The sequence below is a fragment of the Cyprinodon tularosa genome, unplaced genomic scaffold (assembly GCF_016077235.1).
Source record: "Cyprinodon tularosa strain WSP-4 unplaced genomic scaffold, ASM1607723v1 ctg2131, whole genome shotgun sequence".
NCBI lineage: Eukaryota > Metazoa > Chordata > Actinopteri > Cyprinodontiformes > Cyprinodontidae > Cyprinodon > Cyprinodon tularosa.
This window is the reverse complement of record NW_024038794.1, coordinates 11,181-32,149: the sequence shown is the minus strand read 5'-3', so window position 1 is coordinate 32,149 and position 20,969 is coordinate 11,181. Positions and strand designations below refer to the sequence as shown.

At 39.8% G+C, this 20,969-nt stretch overlaps 2 protein-coding genes across 3 annotated transcripts; one reads left to right on the top strand and one right to left on the bottom strand.

The window, feature by feature from the left end:
- Positions 1–1,746: 1,746 nt before the first annotated feature.
- Positions 1,747–20,868, top strand: LOC119783912 (gastrula zinc finger protein XlCGF57.1-like). Its single transcript, XM_038285648.1, has 3 exons — positions 1,747–1,802; positions 19,007–20,212; positions 20,549–20,868. Exons 2-3 carry the CDS (start codon positions 19,165–19,167, stop codon positions 20,656–20,658), a joined length of 1,158 nt encoding a protein of 385 aa, XP_038141576.1. The 5' UTR covers positions 1,747–1,802; positions 19,007–19,164; the 3' UTR covers positions 20,659–20,868.
- LOC119783913 lies at positions 12,278–15,672 on the bottom strand. Of its 2 annotated transcripts, XM_038285651.1 has the most exons (8): positions 15,435–15,672; positions 15,267–15,296; positions 14,997–15,080; positions 14,857–14,910; positions 13,510–13,593; positions 13,003–13,056; positions 12,776–12,859; positions 12,278–12,695 (listed from the first exon to the last, which is right to left on the bottom strand). In XM_038285651.1, the coding sequence occupies exons 1-8, from the start codon at positions 15,468–15,470 to the stop codon at positions 12,651–12,653; spliced, it is 471 nt and encodes a 156-aa protein (XP_038141579.1). In that variant the 5' UTR covers positions 15,471–15,672; the 3' UTR covers positions 12,278–12,650. The 2 variants fall into 2 exon arrangements, with proteins under 2 accessions (XP_038141579.1, XP_038141578.1); XM_038285650.1 differs by lacking the exons at positions 14,857–14,910; positions 14,997–15,080 and having other exon boundaries at positions 12,278–12,859.
- Positions 20,869–20,969: the final 101 nt, after the last annotated feature.

Sequence of the window (20,969 nt, the reverse complement as noted above, 5' to 3'; positions counted from 1 at the left end):
ATTTATATTCCAGGTTTTTAAAGAGATCTTATCCATAATTTACTTCCACACACCATGAAGCAGGGCGTTATCACCCTTATAACCAAACCAGGAAGACAACAAGGTTCTAGACAACTACCAACCAATCACCCTTCTGAACTGTGATTATAAACTATTGACGTATATCTATAGAAATAGATTAAAGACTGGTCTTAATGATGTTATTTCTGAAACACAGACAGGTTTTATGTCCAAACAATCTACGCATGATAACATCAGACAGGTGCGTCAACACACCAACTTTTACTCATGAAACAAAGGATGAGAAAAAGTTTTATCAGAAAATTATAATTATCTGATAAAACTTTTATAAAAGATTAAAATACCTCGGTTATGAATACTTTTCCCTGACAGCAAGCTTCCTTTCCCACAGCCTCATGCCAACATTTTTGACTCCATGGTCTGAAATGTAAACTAAATTATTAGAATAGTGACAGATTGTCTGAAGTATAATACACCTGAAGTAGATACAAAGCACATTTATACAACTTTTATTTTATTTCTGAAAAAAAAAAACTCAAAATCATAAGACAGACACTGTGACTTTAAGGCTAGGCTTCAAACTTTCCTTATTGATAAAGCTTATAGTTAAAACATTGATGTTTGCTTGGTCACTGGTCCTTTATTATTTTCAGTTATGATAAATGATGCATTTAAAGAAGCAGAGAATGAAATGGGCTGTTCTCTTTATGCTCTTTAGAAAACCTTTAAGTTTAAACTGGATTAAAAACAGAATAATCAAAATAATGTGATAGTGTCTGATAGTATAGCAGCTTTATTAAGGATTGAATCAAATCATTGAAAAAGTAAAGATATTATTGATGGTATTTATCATCCTCTGAACAAACTACATGTAAAGAAAATAACAGTAGAATTTGTTTGGGTTCAGCTCATGTTGGAGAGGAGGGAAACAAAGAGGTTGATCTTTGAGCTAAACAGGAACTAAAATCTAAAAATGTTGATCTAGAAAATCCTTTAAGATTGAATGTAAAATAATAATAATAATAATAATGTTAGAAATATGTCAGGAAAACTGGGACATAAGTGATAAAGAGGGAAACTGATATAAAATTCAGAAAAATGTGGAGATAAAAAGAAAGCAGGAAGAAAGAGGAGAATAGAATCAATAATTTCATGATGCAGAATTGGTCAAACAGGTTTGAATAGTTCACTTCAAATAACTGGTAAACATGCAGCAGGTTTAGGTGAAAGTAGCAACCTGCCTGAAACTGGACAGCAGGTGTTTATGGATTTTATTGGTTATAAAAACTGAAGGGAGACAGTTTAGAGAAACTATGGATCAAAGGATAATTTAATATTGAAAATGTTTCAGCTATGAATTAAAATAAAAGATCAAATCTTCATGGATTTGAGAAATATTTCAGAGAAAATAGTTTGAATCTCCTGTTGACACTCCAGTCCAGCAGGTGGCGGTAATGCGCTTTAATAGTTAGTGTGTCGTCCGCCATGATGGAAGAACAAAACCCACCATGAGGCGACCAGACTGGACAGAACAGCAGCTAGCAGCATTAGCTTAGCTTGTGTGTGGAGTCATTGTAGAGAGGCTGATAATCTGGGAGTGTTTGCAGTGAGAATGTCTTCAGTCCAGCTTCAAGGAGAGTTTATCACTGAGCAGTTAACTCCTGCTGAAGAAACATTCACGGAGTTTAAAGGGAGTTTGGTCAATTCGGAGGAAAAGATGGACGATCAACATCTACTGCTGGATTTCACCAGGATCCCCCAGATCATCTTACACCGGATAGGTAGGAAACACCTGATAGAAACGATTCCCTGATGATGCACACTGTGGATTTTAGCCTCATCTGATTGGAAAACTGCTTAGAGGAGATCAACATGCTAAGCTAAAGCTAGTTAGCTTTATCCGGTTGATAGTGGGAGTCTATTAAAGGCTAAAGTCTGCTTCATGTTCGGTCATTGCAGCTGTTAGAGTCTGAGTGGTTTATGGTTATCTCCTCTTTCTGTGTTTTCCTTTTTATTTTATAATAAGAAGAGGAGACGTGTTCACTGCGTCGGTATTTATTTTTATTCTTTAGCTCCGTCATCCTGACTTTACAGCCGCACATTCGCCAACCATCACCTCTCGCGGGGCTTCCGTACAAGCCCCTGAACCCTGTTGCATGCTGGGTAATGGAGTTTTAAAGCTTCCATGCTCATACCGTCACACTCCCCTCCACACGGACAGAATTTCCGCCTGGAGCCCCTTGAGCTGGACTCCAGGGTCGCGGGTTCGATCCCAGCAGATGCAAAGTTAGGTTTGAGGGAACAATGTTACCAAAATAAAGAAAGTTTAAGGAAGTAACTTGTGCTTTCTTACAAAAAATTAGAAAATATTATTTCGTTGAAAATAATTTGTCTCATATTTTATATTACAACGCAGCAAATTGTATTTGCTAAAACAAAGCTTTCCTTTTAAAGTTTTATTGATTAACATATTTATTTATTTTTGTTTTCTGATTCATTGGTATATAAAAATAAACATTTCCAATCATACTATGTAGTACCTAGATACATTTACTTTAATGTTATTAATCATATCCAGTCCTCAAACCATGTTTTTTTTAGTATGTATATTTTCTAAGGCATTTTTATAGTGAATTAATTATAAAGTTTTCCTTGTTTCTGCAGTTTTATTACGAATATTTCAGAATCAATAGCAACTGCTGCTTATTCACAGTAGAAGACCAAACACTGTATGTTTTAATGAACCAAATATTTATTTTCTAAAAAATGAAAAGACAGTGAATTAAACACAGTAACAAAAACAAGCACAATAAAGAAAAAGCAAATGAAATCCATTTCAACCATTGTTCTTTAGTGAGAGTCTCTACGGACAGTAAATCTGCCCTCTGCATCGGCTCTGCCCTGTTTCACTGATTCTGAACCGCCCGCATTTTGTTGCTGATATTATGCAAAACTTTGTGGGTCAGTTTTCAGGGTGCTCTGTTAGGATGAACGGAGGCTGCTCCTGGAACTGGACCAGGGGCCACAGGAGGGTTAAAAAGTGTTCAACCATTCATCCTAGTTAAATGAACAGAGATCAATGGATTTCACTCAGTCGGCACATTTATTCACATCTTTGCAAAGAGAGAACACTTCATCATACAGCCCTTTTATTTTATTTTATTTAGGTTGTTTATTTATTCTGCTCTCAATTATCAACCCAAATTCCACATGGACTGTTCCAGATGGAAAAATAAACAGCATCTATATGGATCCTTATTAGCTTAGCTTAGCTGATTTTCTCGTGTTTTATCTTCTTTCCACCCTTTTCTTCATCAGAACAAATAATAAATGTTCTGTTGAAGAAAAACCATAGAGTTTCAGTCATTTTAACCTCCAGATATATCTGAGCTATGGATTCATTGAGAATAGATCATTTAAAGCCTCCACCATTCATCTTAATGTAGGAATTAAATCCTGTTATCTAGATCCTCTGTCACTGTAATCATTATTATTAAATATTATCATCTTTATTTCCAATTGAGTGTTTTGAACACCATATAATTATCAACCAAAACTTATGTTAAATAAATTTGCATATTTATTCCAGATCAGCTTAAGATAGATTTACTTCTTAATGAATTGTCAATAATTTAAAAGCAAATTCAATCAGCCTAATTTATTTTTATACAAGTTATTTTGCTCTACACACATATAGATTTATTTACCCTTAAAGTTTAATCTAAATCTTAATTAATTAAGGTTAAGAAATTAAACTCTAGCATTTAAATAATGACACATGTCCTTGATTATTAGAAGAAATGCCCAATTAGCCTGCCCATCTTTACTGAACCTCTGGGTCAGTAAAGATGGGTCAACGGTAAAATAGCTGCTTTTCAGTCTATTTATCCGCAGGTACTTTAACTCTGGTCAATAAACAGCGAACCAGTTACTGTTCTGCTGGAAGCCAGCCTGGGATAATAGGGAGATCTCTCTGAAGACCTCGTCACCTCTGACCTAAGAATCAGAACATCTTATGGCGTATTCTGCTGCCGTCCCTCAAAAGAAGCCTTTATCAGGAAGGAAATGTCTCGTCAGTCGCCCCACTTCATCCTTCAGTCACTTTAAGTCACCTTTTCCTCTCACCACATACTTTTCTCATTTAATTTCACCTTATTTTATGCCCTACTTACTTTTTTTAAAATATAATTTAATAGTTTTTTTAGCTATGAGTTATTAATTCCTGTAAATGTTTAGAGATTTGTTTCTTTAAAAGCACCATTGAAAGTAAAATTCTTTATTATAACTTAGTATAGTGTAAGTTTAATATATAATACAGTGTAAATATGTTTAATATCAGGTTTAAAAACTGCCTTTTTGAATTCTTTAACCCATTTCTCTCTCATCCATCCATCATTTTAAACAGTTTCTTTTCTTTTTTTTTATCTGTAAATCTTCTTACCTAAGACCTTCTTTTTATCCTCTTAACTTCTCATCATAATGTTTTATCTTATCTTCAACATTTTTGTATTGCAACATTAAAAGAACCTTATTTTATAAGCATTTGATCAAAAATTTCTCCTTGGGCAGTTGACAATTCCCTGGAACCTTGCATTTGTTCTACTACGATAGAACTGCAAAACCTTTCCCATTATCTACAGGTAATTTACTGGTTTCCAATATGCACCCCATTCCTCTGGTGCCGACCTGGATAACTGGGGGGGATCCCACTCTAGATTACCGACGTCTCAGTAAAATGAAGTACCTTCTGGTGGCACCTACAACCTTCCTCTCACTCTTAGAGAGAGCCTCACGTTCCTATGCGAGGTCTTTTGGTTCACAGGTGGAACAAAAACAGAATTGCCTTTTGTGTCCCCAAAAGAAAAGTTATCTTTTATTTTCTATGTATATTGTTTAGTATTATACTAATTTTAGTGCATTAAAAAGATTAACCTATTAATCTTTAATTTATCTAGTTTCTTATTTTTTTGGTTTGTTTTTTTGTTAGATTACATTTAAGAAGAGGACTTTGTTTGAGCTAATTTTCCAGTATTTGATCTCTAGTAATCTTTAAATCTGTTAACAACCTGTTGTTTTGTAATTTAGTTTTTGAGATTTAATTTAAACTGAGCCGACAAAAGATGAATCTGACCGTCTCAAAAAAATGGTTAGTTTTGATCCTCCTGCTGACCTCCAGGGACCTCGATGTCAGAAGTCCTCAGTCCCTTAACCTTCTAACGGGGTATTGAGGCTGGAAGACTGCTTCCTCCAGGTGGTTCCTGACACTTCTGACAATCGCTGTCCTCAGAAAAAATCAGTCAAAGAGAATCGTGCTTTGACAACGCCAAATTGTCGTGGAAAAAAGCATTCAACCATTTATCCTAGTTAAATGAACAGAGATCGATGGATTTCACTCAGTCGGCACATTTATTAATATCTTTGCAAAGAGAGAACAGTTCATCATACAGCCCTAATGGCACAGCATTCTGCCCTGTTCTGCATGAGCAGCGTTCGTCCCCCTTTACTTAAAACAATGGGAACTAGGGGTGTAAATAATAATCGTTTTGTATTGATGGATCGATCCAAAAGCTGACGGTCCGATGCATCGACACGTCCGCAAGATAATCGATTCATGTTGTTTTTTTTCCTCCGGTCTATTTTTATCCATTTTCTCCTGGGCGTAATTCTCCTCCCATGCTGCGGTGGCGCTAAACCTATTTTGCCCTCCTACCGCGCTTCCTGGTTATACTCTTACAGCAGTGTGTTGCAGTGAGCTTGATGCAGACATTTTTAAATTATGCTCAATAATGAAGCGTGGTCTGTGCTACACACTGTGGGTCTAGATACGGCCGAGGCGGTGAGGAAGTGGGGGCGAGTTTAGTCCGACGACGGAGGGACATGAGGGCCAAAAAGAGCAGAGATCCAGCTGGAAAAAGGGGTCCCAGCGGTCTCGCGCACCTCGCTCTTCCAGCGGGTCAAACTTCACGAGTTGTTTTCCGCAATTTCGGTCATAAAAACAAAACAAGCCGGCCTCCTGTCTGCAGCACTGTTTGCGGTCAGCTACAATCTGGGAGAGGAGCAGCGGAGCATCTCTCTAGGGGGCGGTGACGTCGACACTCTGGAGCCTTCTTCTTCTTCTTTTTTTTAATGGCCGTTGGCAAACAACTTATAGGTGCATTACCGCCACCTTCCAGAATGGAGTATGGACCAGACAAACTATTATATTCTCCCTAAAATACCCGTTCTTCTTAGAAAATTAAAAATACTCCCAAAAACTACATCCCCAGATGACCTTTGAAACAATTCCCTTATATCTAGTTTATTTTTATTCCTGTCTAACTCTCTACACAACATCTCTCTTTCCCGAGTATATTTATTACATTCTAAAAAAATATGTTGGACAGTTTCTTTGGAGCCGAGGTATTGCATTGAACTCATTACACTGATATTGTGCAGTATTTTTTTATGCCACTTTTCTACTTCTGTTATTTGCTGTTGTTTCTAAAAAAAATGCATAACAATATTACAGCTTTCATGGATTTATTTCAAACTTGAAACTTTGTTTAGCCTGTAAGGTGTTAAAAAAAAATAATAATTGTATCGCATTGTGGTGTATTCTTGAGTATCGAAAATAATCTAATTGTTGTGTCAGGAATCGAATCGCCATGATGGATGTGATTTACACCCCTACTGGAAACGTAGTCAGACGCTTTGGTTAAACGGTAACATGTTATGAATAAACCTTGAGAAAGAATCTGGATTGTTATGGGAAGAAGCTATGTCTGGTCTACAAACACCATCCTGCAGAGAATGGTGTGGCCTTGAGAGAGAAACAGCCTGAGTGAAAACTTTTATAGTGAGTAAATAGGATAAGTTAAAGCTACAGTGTGTAATAATTACAGGGATATACAGTCAGAAATGTAATATATTATACAAAACTCAGGGACGACAACGACCGGGACTACAGAGAGGAGGTGGAGCAGCTGGTGGACTGGTGCAGTGAAAACAGTCTGATCCTGAACGTGGAGAAGACGAAGGAGATCATCGTCGACTTCAGGAAAAACCGCCCCCACCATGCTCCACTGCTCATCAACAGCTCAGCTGTGGAGGTGGTCAGCAGCACAAAGTTCCTGGGGGTGCACATCACGGACAACCTCACCTGGACTGTAAACACTTCATCTCTAGTGAAGAGGGCACAGAAGCGCTTGTACTTTCTGCGGAGGATGAGGAGAGCCCGCCTGCCCCCGCCCATCCTCACAACCTTCTACAGAAGCACCATAGAGAGCGTTCTGACCAGCTGTCTCTCTCTGTGGTGTGGAGGCTGCAGAGCTTCTGACTGGAAGAATGTGAGGAGGGTGGTGAGGACAGCGGAAGGAATCATTGGGGCTCCTCTTCCCTCCATTAAGGACATTTCATCACAGCGCTGTGTGTCCCGAGCCCGTAATATCATCAAAGACCCCTCACACCCCCACCATGGACTGTTCTCCCTGCTGCCCTCTGGAAAGAGGTTCCGCAGCATCCGCTGCAGATCCACCAGGTTGTGCAACAGCTTCTTCCCCACTGCCATCAGACTGTTGAACCTTTGATCCACAATCCGAACTCTGCACCTATTGCACATTATCGGGCATCAAATGCTGCTGAACTTTTAACTTTTAGCCCTTTAAATTGTTCATCTCATTGTATTTTTCAATAACGCATTTTTTGCACAAATGCCATTTTGCACTGAACCACGGCAACTTGCACACTGTCTCTTATCCTCTGCACTGTTCACACTTTGACCACTGCTGCACTTTTTGTATTTTTCTATAACTCGTGCCATTTGAAATATCAATGCAACGTTCATAAGCTGTATGTAACGCAATTTCGTTCTGTATGCACCCTGTGCATACAAAATGACAAATAAAGAAGTCTAAGTCTAAGTCTAAAACTGTGTTATTTATCATCTACGAGCTCAGCCTCTTAACCTAAATATTTGTGTTGCCTTAGAATTCGTTATTTATAATTACATAGGAGCGGGTCTCGCAGCCATGGAGGCAGACATCTTTGCGATACGGCAGCGCAGAGCCAACAAACTAGTGATTGCGAGATCTCCAAAACGTCACAACGATGTAGAAAAAATAACGGGTATATTTATTATCTTAAGTCTACATGAAATCTATACCCTACACAGACTAATGAAATACTATCTGTAAAATTATCTATGTAAACAAACCTCATCACTTGAGAAGGTAGGTGATGCGGACGTCGTGGAAGACATTTTGTCCCGTAACGCTCGCCGTACTGTTGGGGGGGGGGGAGAAGCGGTGGGGGGGGGAGACGTTCATGTTGCTGCAGTCTGCAGTCTGACCGCTAGATGTCGCTAAAAGTTACACACTGTAGCTTTAATATATAATAGAGAGAAATCTAAATTTTCCAACAGTTATGCGTCCGAATCCATTGACTGTATATATATATATATATATATATATATATACACACACACACACACATTAGGGCTGCAACAACGAATCGATAAAATCGATAAAAATCGACTTTTAAAAGCGTTGGCAACGAATTTAATCATCGATAGGTTGTGTCGCACGATTAATGCTTCATCCGCTGCCGCTGTCATCACATCCACTTGACTGAAACGGGGGAAGAAAAAAAATACAGCAGAGCGAGCCAGCGCCGCAGGTGCAGTGTTGCCAACTCAGCGACTTTTCAGACCCCTCCAGCGACTATATTTCAAAAAAGCGACTAGCGACAAATCTGGCGACTTTTTTACGGTGTCACTGGCGACTTTTGGAGACTCTTACGTGAAAGCATGTATCGTTCCTACTCTGCCGTGGGGCGCCTCCCCGTCCCAACCCTGTTCTTCCGCAGGAGTCCCTCTCAGCGCTGCAGTCAGATCCACAGGATGTTTACCCTCAGCGTCCAGACTGCAAATGAAGCGCGCATGCGCCGGGATTGACGGCGCAAATTGATCACAATAATTAAAACTTTACAAAGCCTGCGCTTTGTAAAGTGAAAAAAGTCGTAGCATGCAACTTTTGTAAAAACAAATGAACATGGCACGGAATCACCACTGTTATGATGCAGCACCTGAAAAGGAAACACGTTGGAGCCTTTGATGGCAGTGAAGAGAGCTCATCAGCAGGGTGAGCGGCCATGTTTGTTTGGTTTTAAAGTGGGGAAACGTAACGTTAGTTTCTCAGGTAGCTCATCTGATGCTTTCCTTACCGTGTTAGTAGGTTACAGACAGTGATAAGGTTGGCTACTTACTTTACTTTTAATTTCATTTGAATTAGCTTAAGCAGCGTTTACATTTACTTTATAAATAAATTAACTTGCAAATTATGAGGGCAAGGCTTTTAAAGTTTAAATCTGGCAAAGATAAAGTAAAGAAGATCCTGCAATTTATGGAAGTAAAGCAGAATAAAATCCAGCAAGATCAGTAATATGTCAACTAGGGCTGGGCGATAATTCAAAAACGATATATATCGATCGATAGACGTGTGGCGCAATAGAAAAAAAGAGGGTCGATAAAAGTTCGATAAAAAAGAAACGCAGTTTATTTATTTGTTATATTTATTTTGGTCACTTTTCTGGTCACTTTAGTTTATTCTTTGTCAGTATTTAATAACATAACTCAGGTCTCTTAAGTTATTTTTCTTTAAAACAATTCTGTTATGGTTAAAAAAGTTGGTTAAATAAAGATTTAATTAGAAGTCTGTGTTTGTGTTTTTTATTAAAATTAAATGATTTAGCAATATTATAAAAAGTCCAGGCAGAGCTGCACATAAAATATGGTTTCAAATCTTTTCAATAATTATCGATATCGATCAATATGCATTTTTTTTTTTATCGATAAGCTTTTTTTCTATATCGCCCAGCCCTAATGTCAATTAATTATCTGCCACATTCCCATGTAAATATCTGTCTTTGGAGGATGTGTTTTTTAGCACCCCTAGTTCTCTCATTTTTATTCCAAATACAATTTATAATTTGAATCACAGGGCTATTTTCATCTCTATGGTTAAAAAATCCCCATCATCATCCAGCAGATGTTCAGTTTCTGCCCAAATATTTTCTTTCTGTGGATTTTTGTAACAGGGATAAACAGGATCCAGGGGCGTGTCCAGACATTTTTGATAGGGGTGGCACCAGTGGGGCACTGATTTATGCAGGGGTGGCATGAAGTATGAGCAGGACCGCCTGCGCACAGACATATACACTCACATATGCACGCACACATGCACACAAGAAAATACACACCCACACCTAGACTTTGGTATATTTATATATTGATATTTGCTTGATGAAACTGTGCAAAACTTGGTAGAGGTACAGACTGTACAAAACAAATATAGCTTACCTTACCATGCCAACATAAGTAAACAATGCACATAAAAAAAAAAAAACACAGTCCACCTATAAAGTGCAAACATATTTAAAATACATATGCCTATGAACAAATTATTTAACCAAACCTTCCTTCCTTCCTTCCTCCCTTACTCCCTTCTTCCTTCCCTGACCTAAGGAAAACAGGAGGGTCAAAACAGTGCAATTCGCCTGTTCTTGTGTTTGTTTGCAAACACTGTGATAAAATCATCCATGTTGAGTGCCCTCGCTCTTCTTGACTCAATACTTAGCAAACCTAAATGGCTTAGTCTGTTGTCTAGCATAGTTGTCCTCAAATGAGTTTTAATGAGCTTTAGAGCTGAAAAACTTCGCTCACATGCAGCACTGCTGACTGGGAGGGCTATAGCTATTTTGCATAGCCTGAAGAGCTCAACAAACACCTCCTGGTATGGTTCCAAAAACACAGTTAAATCTAAGATGTTTCCCAACTGTGCTGTCCCACTCTCAGCTTTCCTTGACAAAATTCTTCTAGCCTGGTGAAGCTCATGAGTAAGATCTTCCTCATTACACTCATATATTTTTCCAAAGTCAAAGACCTGATCATCTTTAAGGAATGTACTGCTTTTAGGATTTAAGGCCTGTATACCTCTCATTACTGAACAGTTCATTTTTGAGAACCTTCTTTCTATTTCAGCAACTAAGGTGTCAAGGATGGGGTAGAGTAGTTTCTGCCTGAATGCATCTTTGTCTGCATTACTGTTGTGCAGGCCTATAGTGCATGTCACATACGACCCACAAAGTTTGGTGCTGACTTTGTGTGCTCTTTTATTCTCAACATTCTCAACAGCTATGTTGCAGTGTTTGGCTGTCTCTACTATGTCATTCCACAGTTTATCACTAAATGCCTCAGTCCTATACTCATGAAAAGTATCAAGAAGTGACTCCACCATGTCTGCTGCCATAGCTAAATCAACTGAGGGTGACTGCAACAGGTCAGAAAGCAGCTTTGTGTCACCGAAAACTTTTCGGAAGGTTGCAAGGAGGCCTATGAATGTGAGGTCAATCTGTGCAAGCAGACCTCTAGCATCAATGGACCTGTCTCTGTGATTTTCTGCACTTATATTTTGAAGAACACACAACACAGCTGGTAATCTATCCATCAAATTCCTGCAAGCTAGTGCTCTACATGCCCATCTTGTGTCCCTTAATCTTTGTAACTCTCTAGGTGTGCCACCATACATCTCTTTCTGGACTGTAAGCCATTTCTGGTGCACATAAGAGCCTGACATGTATACATAGATCTTCTCAAGTAGCGAAAAGTAACAATCGGCCTCTGGAACTGATTTCACAGTGTCAACCAAGACCAGGTTTAGACAGTGTGCATTACAGTGGACATAAAACGCAGTTTTAGCCTCTGTCTTGATTCTGGCTGCCACACCCGAATGTTTACCACTCATTACTGAGGCGCCATCATAACCTTGTCCAACAAGGTTCGATTTGTACTGAAGGCCATAGCTTTCTAAGCACTTGATGATCATGTCACTAAGCCCCTTAGCATCTAGATTTTGTGCGTGCTGGAATTCAAGGAAGCTTTCATGCACAGCCCCATTATATTAATATCGAAGTACTAATGACAGCTGTTCCTTTTTTTTGGAGATCTTTGGTTTCATCAGCGATGATGGAGAATACCTCACTCTCTTTCACTTCTTTCACAATGGAATCCTGCACCATACTGGCTAAGCACTGTAGAATTTCATTTTGTATGGTATTGCTTATGTATTTGGCATTGCCTTTTGCTTTCATTTTTTTGGCTACCACAGGATTGTGTTTAGCAATCATTTCAAGAATTTCTAAGAAATTCCCTTTGTTGTCAGACTGCTCAGACTCACAGTGCCCTCTTTGTGCCATATTTTGTGTGGTTGTCAAAAGCAATACATCTGCAACAGTTTTAATGTAACTGCGATTCTCTTCGACCTTCTTTTTGTACTCTTTGTTGATCATGTTTAATACAGAAGCATCTGTAAGTGCAGCCCTCTTGTGTTCACTCCAAGCTAACATGGAAGTAATGTGAGAATCTGATTTTTCATGCAACTTAAAGCCAGCATCTTTATACATTGCTTTTTTCCAATGTGAAAAGCCGGATTCTGAGGTGAACACAGATTCTGACGTGCTAGGCAAAGAGAACTGCCTGCATGCATAGCAGTACGTTGAGTCTTTCATTATTGAGTACTCAAGCCATGAAAACCTGTTGTACCAGGATGGATTGAACGCCCTCCTCTTCTCCCCTTGCATGGTTTTTGGATACAGCTTTAACTGGGGTTGAGTGGGTCCTGTTGCTCTTGACTGTGAAATATCTGTAAGTGACAAATGTATGGGAATCAGGACCTTTTAGTGTCACATAAGTCACTAACTTAAATGAATTGTTAAGACATACCAATAGGTCCGGGCCGGCTATAAGAGGCTCCCACACCACTATCCCCCTGTGGATGGCCTGCAAGAACATCAGCACTGGACACACCTGTAGCAATACAGAGATTTTATTAATTTAAATATATTTCATCTTGCCACATTTAGATTTTAATCACCAGTATTATTGGTATCCTGATCTAAATAAAAGCAGATACTGTGATGTTAATTTAAAAAAAGGTAAAGCATACATACTATGCTGCATGTGTGATGGTGAAGGGCCCTCATCACAAGAATCTTCACCTGATTCTGCAATAACACATAGGTTGTCATTAGAATGAAAATGTGCCTAAGTATATTATACTTCATATGAAAAATGAATTGTTAAGACATACCAATAGGTCCGGGCCGGCTATAAGAGGCTCCCACACCACTATCCCCCTGTGGATGGCCTGCAAGAACATCAGCACTGGACACACCTGTAGCAATACAGAGATTTTATTAATTTAAATATATTTCATCTTGCCACATTTAGATTTTAATCACCAGTATTATTGGTATCCTGATCTAAATAAAAGCAGATACTGTGATGTTAATTTAAAAAAAGGTAAAGCATACATACTATGCTGCATGTGTGATGGTGAAGGGCCCTCATCACAAAAATCTTCACCTGATTCTGCAATAACACATAGGTTGTCATTAGAATGAAAATGTGCCTAAGTATATTATACTTCATATGAAAAATGAATTGTTAAGACATACCAATAGGTCCCGGCTGGCTATAAGAGGCTCCCACACCACTATCCCCCTGTGGATGGCCTGCAAGAACCTCAGCACTGGACACACCTGTAGCAATACAGAGATTTTATTAATTTAAATATATTTCAACTTGCCACATTTAGATTTTAAACACCAGTATTATTGTTATCCTGATCTAAATAAAAGCAGATACTGTGATGTTAAAGGCACACTATGCAACATTTTTCAGTTAATTAATGTGTTCCATAACGTTTTGGATGATTAAATGAGTCATTTCAGGTTGAACAAAGGTATTCTCGGCCGCCCTGGTGGTCTGTGGGGGAATTACTGCACTTGCAATTGCAGGAGCACCGACCCGCACCCACAGGCTCAGAAGTCTCGCGAGAGTCAGTCTTGCTTTACGGCGAGAACTGCTACACCCCCCAGTTAAAAGCATGCTCGTTGCTAGCACAGTGGCGATCTTTGTGCAGCGCTGCTTTCACACCGGACGCAGCAAAAGCAGCAAAATCGCGTCTGCTGCTTCCTTTTTGCTGCTTGTACCAGTTAGTTCTGACGCGCGGCTGAAGCAGCTTTGCTGCTCTGGCTGCGCGGTGCAAAAGTGTGTCTGAGGCGCGTTGGGCGGAGCTTCACTATCCTTTCTCTGCCTTGCAGCTATATTTGCTGTGATCAGTGGGAATAAAGTAGTTTTAATATGTTTTTAAGTGAGAAAATACACCTGAAAACGTAATCAGTGCAGTCAGTTCATTCAGATTATCATCCTGCCTTACTATATTTTTTCTGTCGGAGCCGCTCAGACCCCCACATACCAGCGGTGCGCCGACAGTAGGGATCCCTTCATCAGCAGCCTCTGGCCGGGTCGCCTCCTCGCGGTTCACCGCGGCAGCTGGTAGGTGTTTTTCATCTAAATAATCCAAACTGCAGGCAGCAGGATAATAAAAGCGAACATATTCTGCCGGCAGATTTCTGCATTTTAAGTTAATTTAGGCGTTTAAGAGGAGTGATCATAGCGCTCTGATCATCAGCGCTGTGTCTCTCTCCCAGCCAGCTCCCAAATCAGCTTCTCTGATTGGTTGACGCGGCGCGTCGAGCAGCAAAAATTAAATTCTTCCATCTCGAGCAGCAGCGCGTTTGCTGCGCGTCACGCGCGTCAGATGCTTAGTCATTGGTTGCGTTCGCCTGTCTGCTAAGCTCAAAACAACCGCGCCTGGCTTGATGGAGAAACCAGGAGAACAGCTGTGCATATTTACGACAGTGCACTTTTACTTTCGCACTCTGGGGGGAGCCTCGCTGGAAAATCAACACCGGTTGCATAGTATACCTTTAATTTAAAAAAAGGTAAAGCATACATACTATGCTGCATGTGTGATGGTGAAGGGCCCTCATCACAAGAATCTTCACCTGATTCTGCAATAACACATAGGTTGTCATTAGAATGAAAATGTGCCTAAGTATATTATACTTCATATGAAAAATGAATTGTTAAGACATACCAATAGGTCCCGGCTGGCTATAAGAGGCTTCCACACCACTATCCCCCTGTGGATGGCCTGCAAGAACCTCAGCACTGGACACACCTGTAGCAATACAGAGATTTTATCAGTTCATTATAATTCAAATTGTCACATTTAGGCTTTTCACACCAGTATTGTTTAAAAATTGTCTACACACTTAATGACAGTATATGACACTGTAGTATATTTGAAATATCTCAGTTCGAATCAATGCACATAATGTTTTAAAGAAGGTAAATTCATACGTACCCTGATGTGTATGTGATGTTGAGGGTGACTCTATAATAATACATAAGCTGTGATTAGAATGATAATACAATCAGCCTTTCCTAAGTAAACTAAGAGGTATGGTACAATCAAACCAAATTAGTAAGTTCAAACATGAGAACAAACTTGAACTATCAGGATTTCACATACCAATGTGTACAGCTGAGGCTGAAGGCTGGCTCTCATCCTGTGACTGACTGCTCTGCCCCTGCTCTGGCTCTATCTTAGATTTCTTCCTTGCGAAGAAATCTTTAATATTCTGACTTCTTTTCATACTGTAATAGTCCCATAATGCACGACATTCTTATACAGTATGTTGTACAATAAATAATTGTGCACACACAAGAATGAAAATGACATGTAAATGATGTTATAGGGGTCTAATATAACAGTTTTACTCAGTACAGAATAGCTAAATGTTAGCGTTAGCATCGTTGACAGTCAAAACAGTGTTTTCTAACGAGATGAGGAGACGACAGCCGTGTGCCAATTACAATAAAACAAATAAAACAAGACAGTTTAGCATGTTTAGCTTATTACCGTTACAGCTTCTAACTACAGGCACAGTAAGTGTAGTAAAATGTAGGCTACTCACATATTTCCCAACGTCGCGCCAGAGACGTGCTGCTTTCTGATAGACTGGAGAATGTATTCACCTGTAGGTTCATCAACGTCTTCTTCGCATCTTCTTCAACTTCAAATCAAAACAAGAGCACATTTTACGTTCAGTGCAGTGGCCCGCCTCTGACTGGGCATATAGCCAATCATATTTTAAAATTTTGGGGTGGCACTTGGGGTGGCCAATCAGATTTCAGGGGTGGCCTTTGCCACCCAAGGCCACTCCCTGAACACGCCAGTGGATCAAACATAGTTTGTATGAACTCTGTTTGTTCTCTGCTTCCAAACTCATCATCTCTTCATCCATTCCTGCAATAAGAATTTTCTTTTAAAGTTGTGAGATTCACTCTAGAATCTCACAACTTCTTCCTGGTCTGTTGAAGCACCAATAGTCTGCATCCGATTATTTAATTAATTGCTCTTAGTTTTTTGGATTATATTTTCTAGTTACCGACCTGTTTTTACTATAATTTAATTTGACAAACCGTGTCTTCTCTACATTCTTTTTCCTGTTTGGTGCGATTGCAATTGCGGGTCTTGATCTGGACTGACCGGAGCAAAAAAGAGCTCAGCTCCGTATTTTGACGGTGAGGGACGGAGAAGACGTACGTGGGCAGTGAAGAGCGGAGTATGTGGAACAGCGCTCATTGATTTACATGAAAGACAAGGACTCCTTACGTGAGCGGAGCGCTGGAGGAGTATGTGGAATCTGGGGGTAAAGGAGGACAAATACACGTCCGGCTTCCATGTCAGGCTCGAAGGCAAAATACCTCCAAACAGACTCTTGCCTCTATCATTTTCAACCCAAACTGGTTGTTTTGGCCCTGCTGCAGCAGCACTGGCCATGCTCTCTTCTGTTATTGTGCTGTCTCTCTGCCCTCACATACACACGGCAGCATGTAGCTTCTCGCTTCAGTCTGTAACTCCGCCCATATCAAAGTCAGCCATTTTGATTAGGTCACCAATAGGAAGATCCCACATCTGTTGACCGACAGCATGTGGGAGGAGTTGGATATCCAACCGAGGCGTCCTACAGACTGAAGCGAGCGGCTACATGCTGCCGTGTGTATGTGAAGGCAGCGAGAGAAGGCCGGTCCGCGGCGACGACGGCGGCGGTGGCTGTAGTATCGATACTTTTAAAATTGAGTATCGTATCCGGATACAACGTTTTAGTATCGGTACTTTTGACAACCCTAGTCCACATTAACCCTGTTCCAGAGTGATGGGCGAATCAGGGTAAGAAGAGAGGCAGGTGAAGTGATGCACCCACCATGCCTTGTGCCTACTGTACAAGCCTGTGGGGGCGGGGTTATGATCTGGGGTTGCTGCAGTTGGTCAGGTCTAGGTTCAGCAACAGGATGTGCTCAAAGAACGAGGTCAACTGACTACCTGAATATACTGAATGGCCAGATTATTCCATCAATGGACTTTTTCTTCCCTGATGGCACAGACATATTCCAAGATGACAATGCCAGGATTCAACGGGCTCAAATTGTGAAAGACTGGTTCAGGGAGCATGACTCATCATTTTCACACATGGATTGGCCACCACAGAGTCCAGACCTCAACCCCATTGAGTATCTTTGGGATGTGCTACAGAGGGCTTTGCGCAGCAGTCACACTCTACCATCATCAATGCAAGATCTTGGTGAAAAATTAATGCAACAATGGATGGAAATAAATATTTTGACATTGCAGAAGCTTATCGAAACAATGCCACAGCGAATGCATGCTGTAATCAAAGCTAAAGGCGGTCCAACAAAGCATTGGAGTGAGTGACCTTTTTTTTGGTGGCGACTTTTTTTTGGTCAGGCAGTGTATATGTATATATATATATATATATATATATTAGGGATGGGATGATTTATGAAAACCGTCAGAATCGTTCGGTTCGACTGTCTCGGTTCGGTGCGCGTGTGCTTCGTTCGGTTCATGCGCTGCTACTTTTTCTCATAGAGGAAGCGATTACACTCCAGAGCAGAAGGTGGCAGTGCTGCGACCAAAGCCAACTACCAGTAGTAAACAAGAAGAAGAAGAAGCGAAGCAGCTTAGCCGGGTGTAGCAGGGAAAAAAATCAGTTGTTGTGGAGAATTGTGTCGGACTGGCGAGTGGGAAAGAACTGGAGTTGGAAGACACGCCAGCAGCACTTTATAGGTCTGCTGTATGGGAGCGCTTTGCATTTAGAGTGACCTACGATGACGGCGGAAAGAAAGTTGTGGATAAAAGTGCAACAGTGTGCAAGCATTGTGCAACACGTTTTGTTTATGCTAACAGCAACATGTCATGCTAACCCCGAAATCCCTCATACTCCGTCAGCGCTCCGCCCCGCTGCGCTCCAGACCGGCTGCTCAGAGCAAAGCCTACAGCCTCCACTGTGGCTTCGTCTGCTCCCCTCTGATTTCCTTGGAGATGGTAGAGAGCATGCGCCAGATGATTAAATTAAAAGCAGCAAAACATACGGAAATTATCCAGAGTTTCTGCGGATCATTTAAAATAATTACAATCCATTATTTTTGGGGGGATTTTTTCATTAATTTCATAAATTTTTATGGGATTTCGGTGTAACAATCAACATGTATCGAACCGAAAACCGTGACCAGAAACCGTGAATCGAACCGAACCATGGATTTTGTGAACCGTTCCACCCCTAATATATATATAGATGTAGAGATATAGATGTAGAGATATAGAGAGAGGGAGAGTGTCTATCAAGTTTAATGGAAATCATATTAATCATACAAAACACTCAGTAGTGGTTGCCTCACATGATCCTTGGGATATACCAACAAATGGAGGAAATCATATTCATTACACAAGATCACTCAAATATTAGGCTAACAGATAGCTACAGAAACCGGCTAGTAAAACATCACTTATTTAATTATCAGGAAAACTAACATTGGGTTTGTTTACTGGGAAAATGAAAGTAAAAATAAGTTTAAACATAAAAGTTGAGGTTCAAACCTGTATGTCAGGGCTGAAGTGCATGCTGGGAGATGTAGTTCCAGTCTGTTTATATGTAGTTGGATTATCAAAAGAATGATTAAACTGGAGTGTCCTTTATTTAACAACCAATAGAACCTCTCTGTTGTTTGTCTTTTCAGACCACCTGCAGGATTATTTTGGAAAAGAAGAGGGTTTCTCTGACCAGCAGCTCTGTGGACAGGAGAGGAATTCCAGTTTGGACCAAAAGGAACCAGAACCTCTGCAGATCAATGAAGAGCAGCAAAAGCCAGAACATCCCTGGACAAAAGGGAAAACCATGGAACTCCCCATAAGTGAGCAGGAAGAGACAGATACAGGAGGGAAACCTTTCTCATGTTTGACATGTGGAGAAAACTTTATAAAAAAACAACATTTAGTAGATCACATGAGAACTCACAAAGGTCAGAAGGCTTTTGAATGTCTGTCGTGTGGAAAAACCTTCACTCAGAAATCCAGTCTTGTTTCACACATCAGAATTCACACAAACGAGAAGCCCTTTTCCTGTACCATTTGTAACAAGAGTTTTACCCACAAGAGTACTTTGAATTGTCACAAGAGAATTCACACTGGTGAGAAGCCTTTTGTATGTCTATCCTGTGGAAAAAGCTTTATGTATAAATCTCATCTTTATAGTCACACCAGAAATCACACCGGTGAGAAAGCTTTTCCCTGTACCATTTGTAACAAGAATCTATCTGACAAGCGTAATTTGACTTCTCACATGAGTATTCATACAGGTGAGAAGCCTTTTCCATGTCTGTCCTGTGGAAAACGCTTTGCTCAGAAATCTACCCTTAAAACACACATGAGAATTCACATGGGTGAAAAGGCTTTTTCCTGTACCATTTGTAACAAGAATCTATCTGACAAGCGTAGTTTGACTTCTCACATGAAAATTCACACAGGTGAGAAACCTTTTGAATGTCTGTCCTGTGGAAAAAGCTTCACCTCAAAGTCTTATATTAACAGACACATAAGAATGCACACAGGTGAGAAGCCTTTCTCTTGTACAATTTGTAGCAAGAATTTTACTGACAAAAGTACTTTTACTTGTCACATGAGAATTCATACAGGTGAGAAGCCTTTTGAATGTCTGTCCTGTGGAAAACGCTACATTCAGAAATCTAGTCTTGATAAACACAGGAAAATTCACACAGGTGAGAAACCTTTTGAATGTCTGTCCTGTGGAAAAAGCTTCACTAAAAAATCTAGTCTTAACACTCACATGAGAAAACACACAGGTGAGAAGCCTTTTTCCTGTGCAATTTGTGGCAAAAGTTTTCCTCAAAAAGGTCATTTGACAGTACACATGAGAATTCACACAGGTGAGAAGCCTTTTGAATGTCTGTCCTGTGGAAAAAGCTTCCGTCAGAAATGTGATCTTAATACTCACATGAGAATTCATAAAGGTGAGAGGCCTTTTTCCTGTGGAATTTGTGGCAAAAGTTTTATTACCAGTAGTAGTTTGACATCACACATGAGAATTCATACAGGTGAGAAGCCTTTTGAATGTCTGTCCTGTGGAAAAAGCTTCCGTCAGAAATGTGATCTTAATACTCACATGAGAATTCATAAAGGTGAGAAGCCTTTTTCCTGTGCAAATTGTGGCAAAAGTTTTCCTCAAAAATGTTATTTGACAGTACACATGAGAATTCACACAGGTGATAAACCTTTTATCTGCACGATTTGCAGCAAACGCTTTAGCAGAAAAGATAGTTTGACCCTACACATGTACAGAATCCACACAGGTGAGAAGCCATCTCCTGAATGATTTGTCCCAAAGGTTTTAAGCGAGAAGGTAATTTGAGTATTCAGTTGACATTTATTAATGCATGATGTGGAAGGGTTTGTATTTTTTTTAAGTCATAGGGAAATCATATTTTAATGTCAAATCATTGTTGCTTAAGCATGTATGTAAATGTACTCTTTTATCATACGATATTGTCCAAAAGAAAATTTCTGTAAAAAAAAAAAAAAAAATCTGTCTTAAAATCTTTGGGGTTTTTTTTCCGTTATCTTACGCAGGCCAGTTAGTTATTTCTTCTTGTACACCTAAATTCGGCAAATCATATATCAACAGTC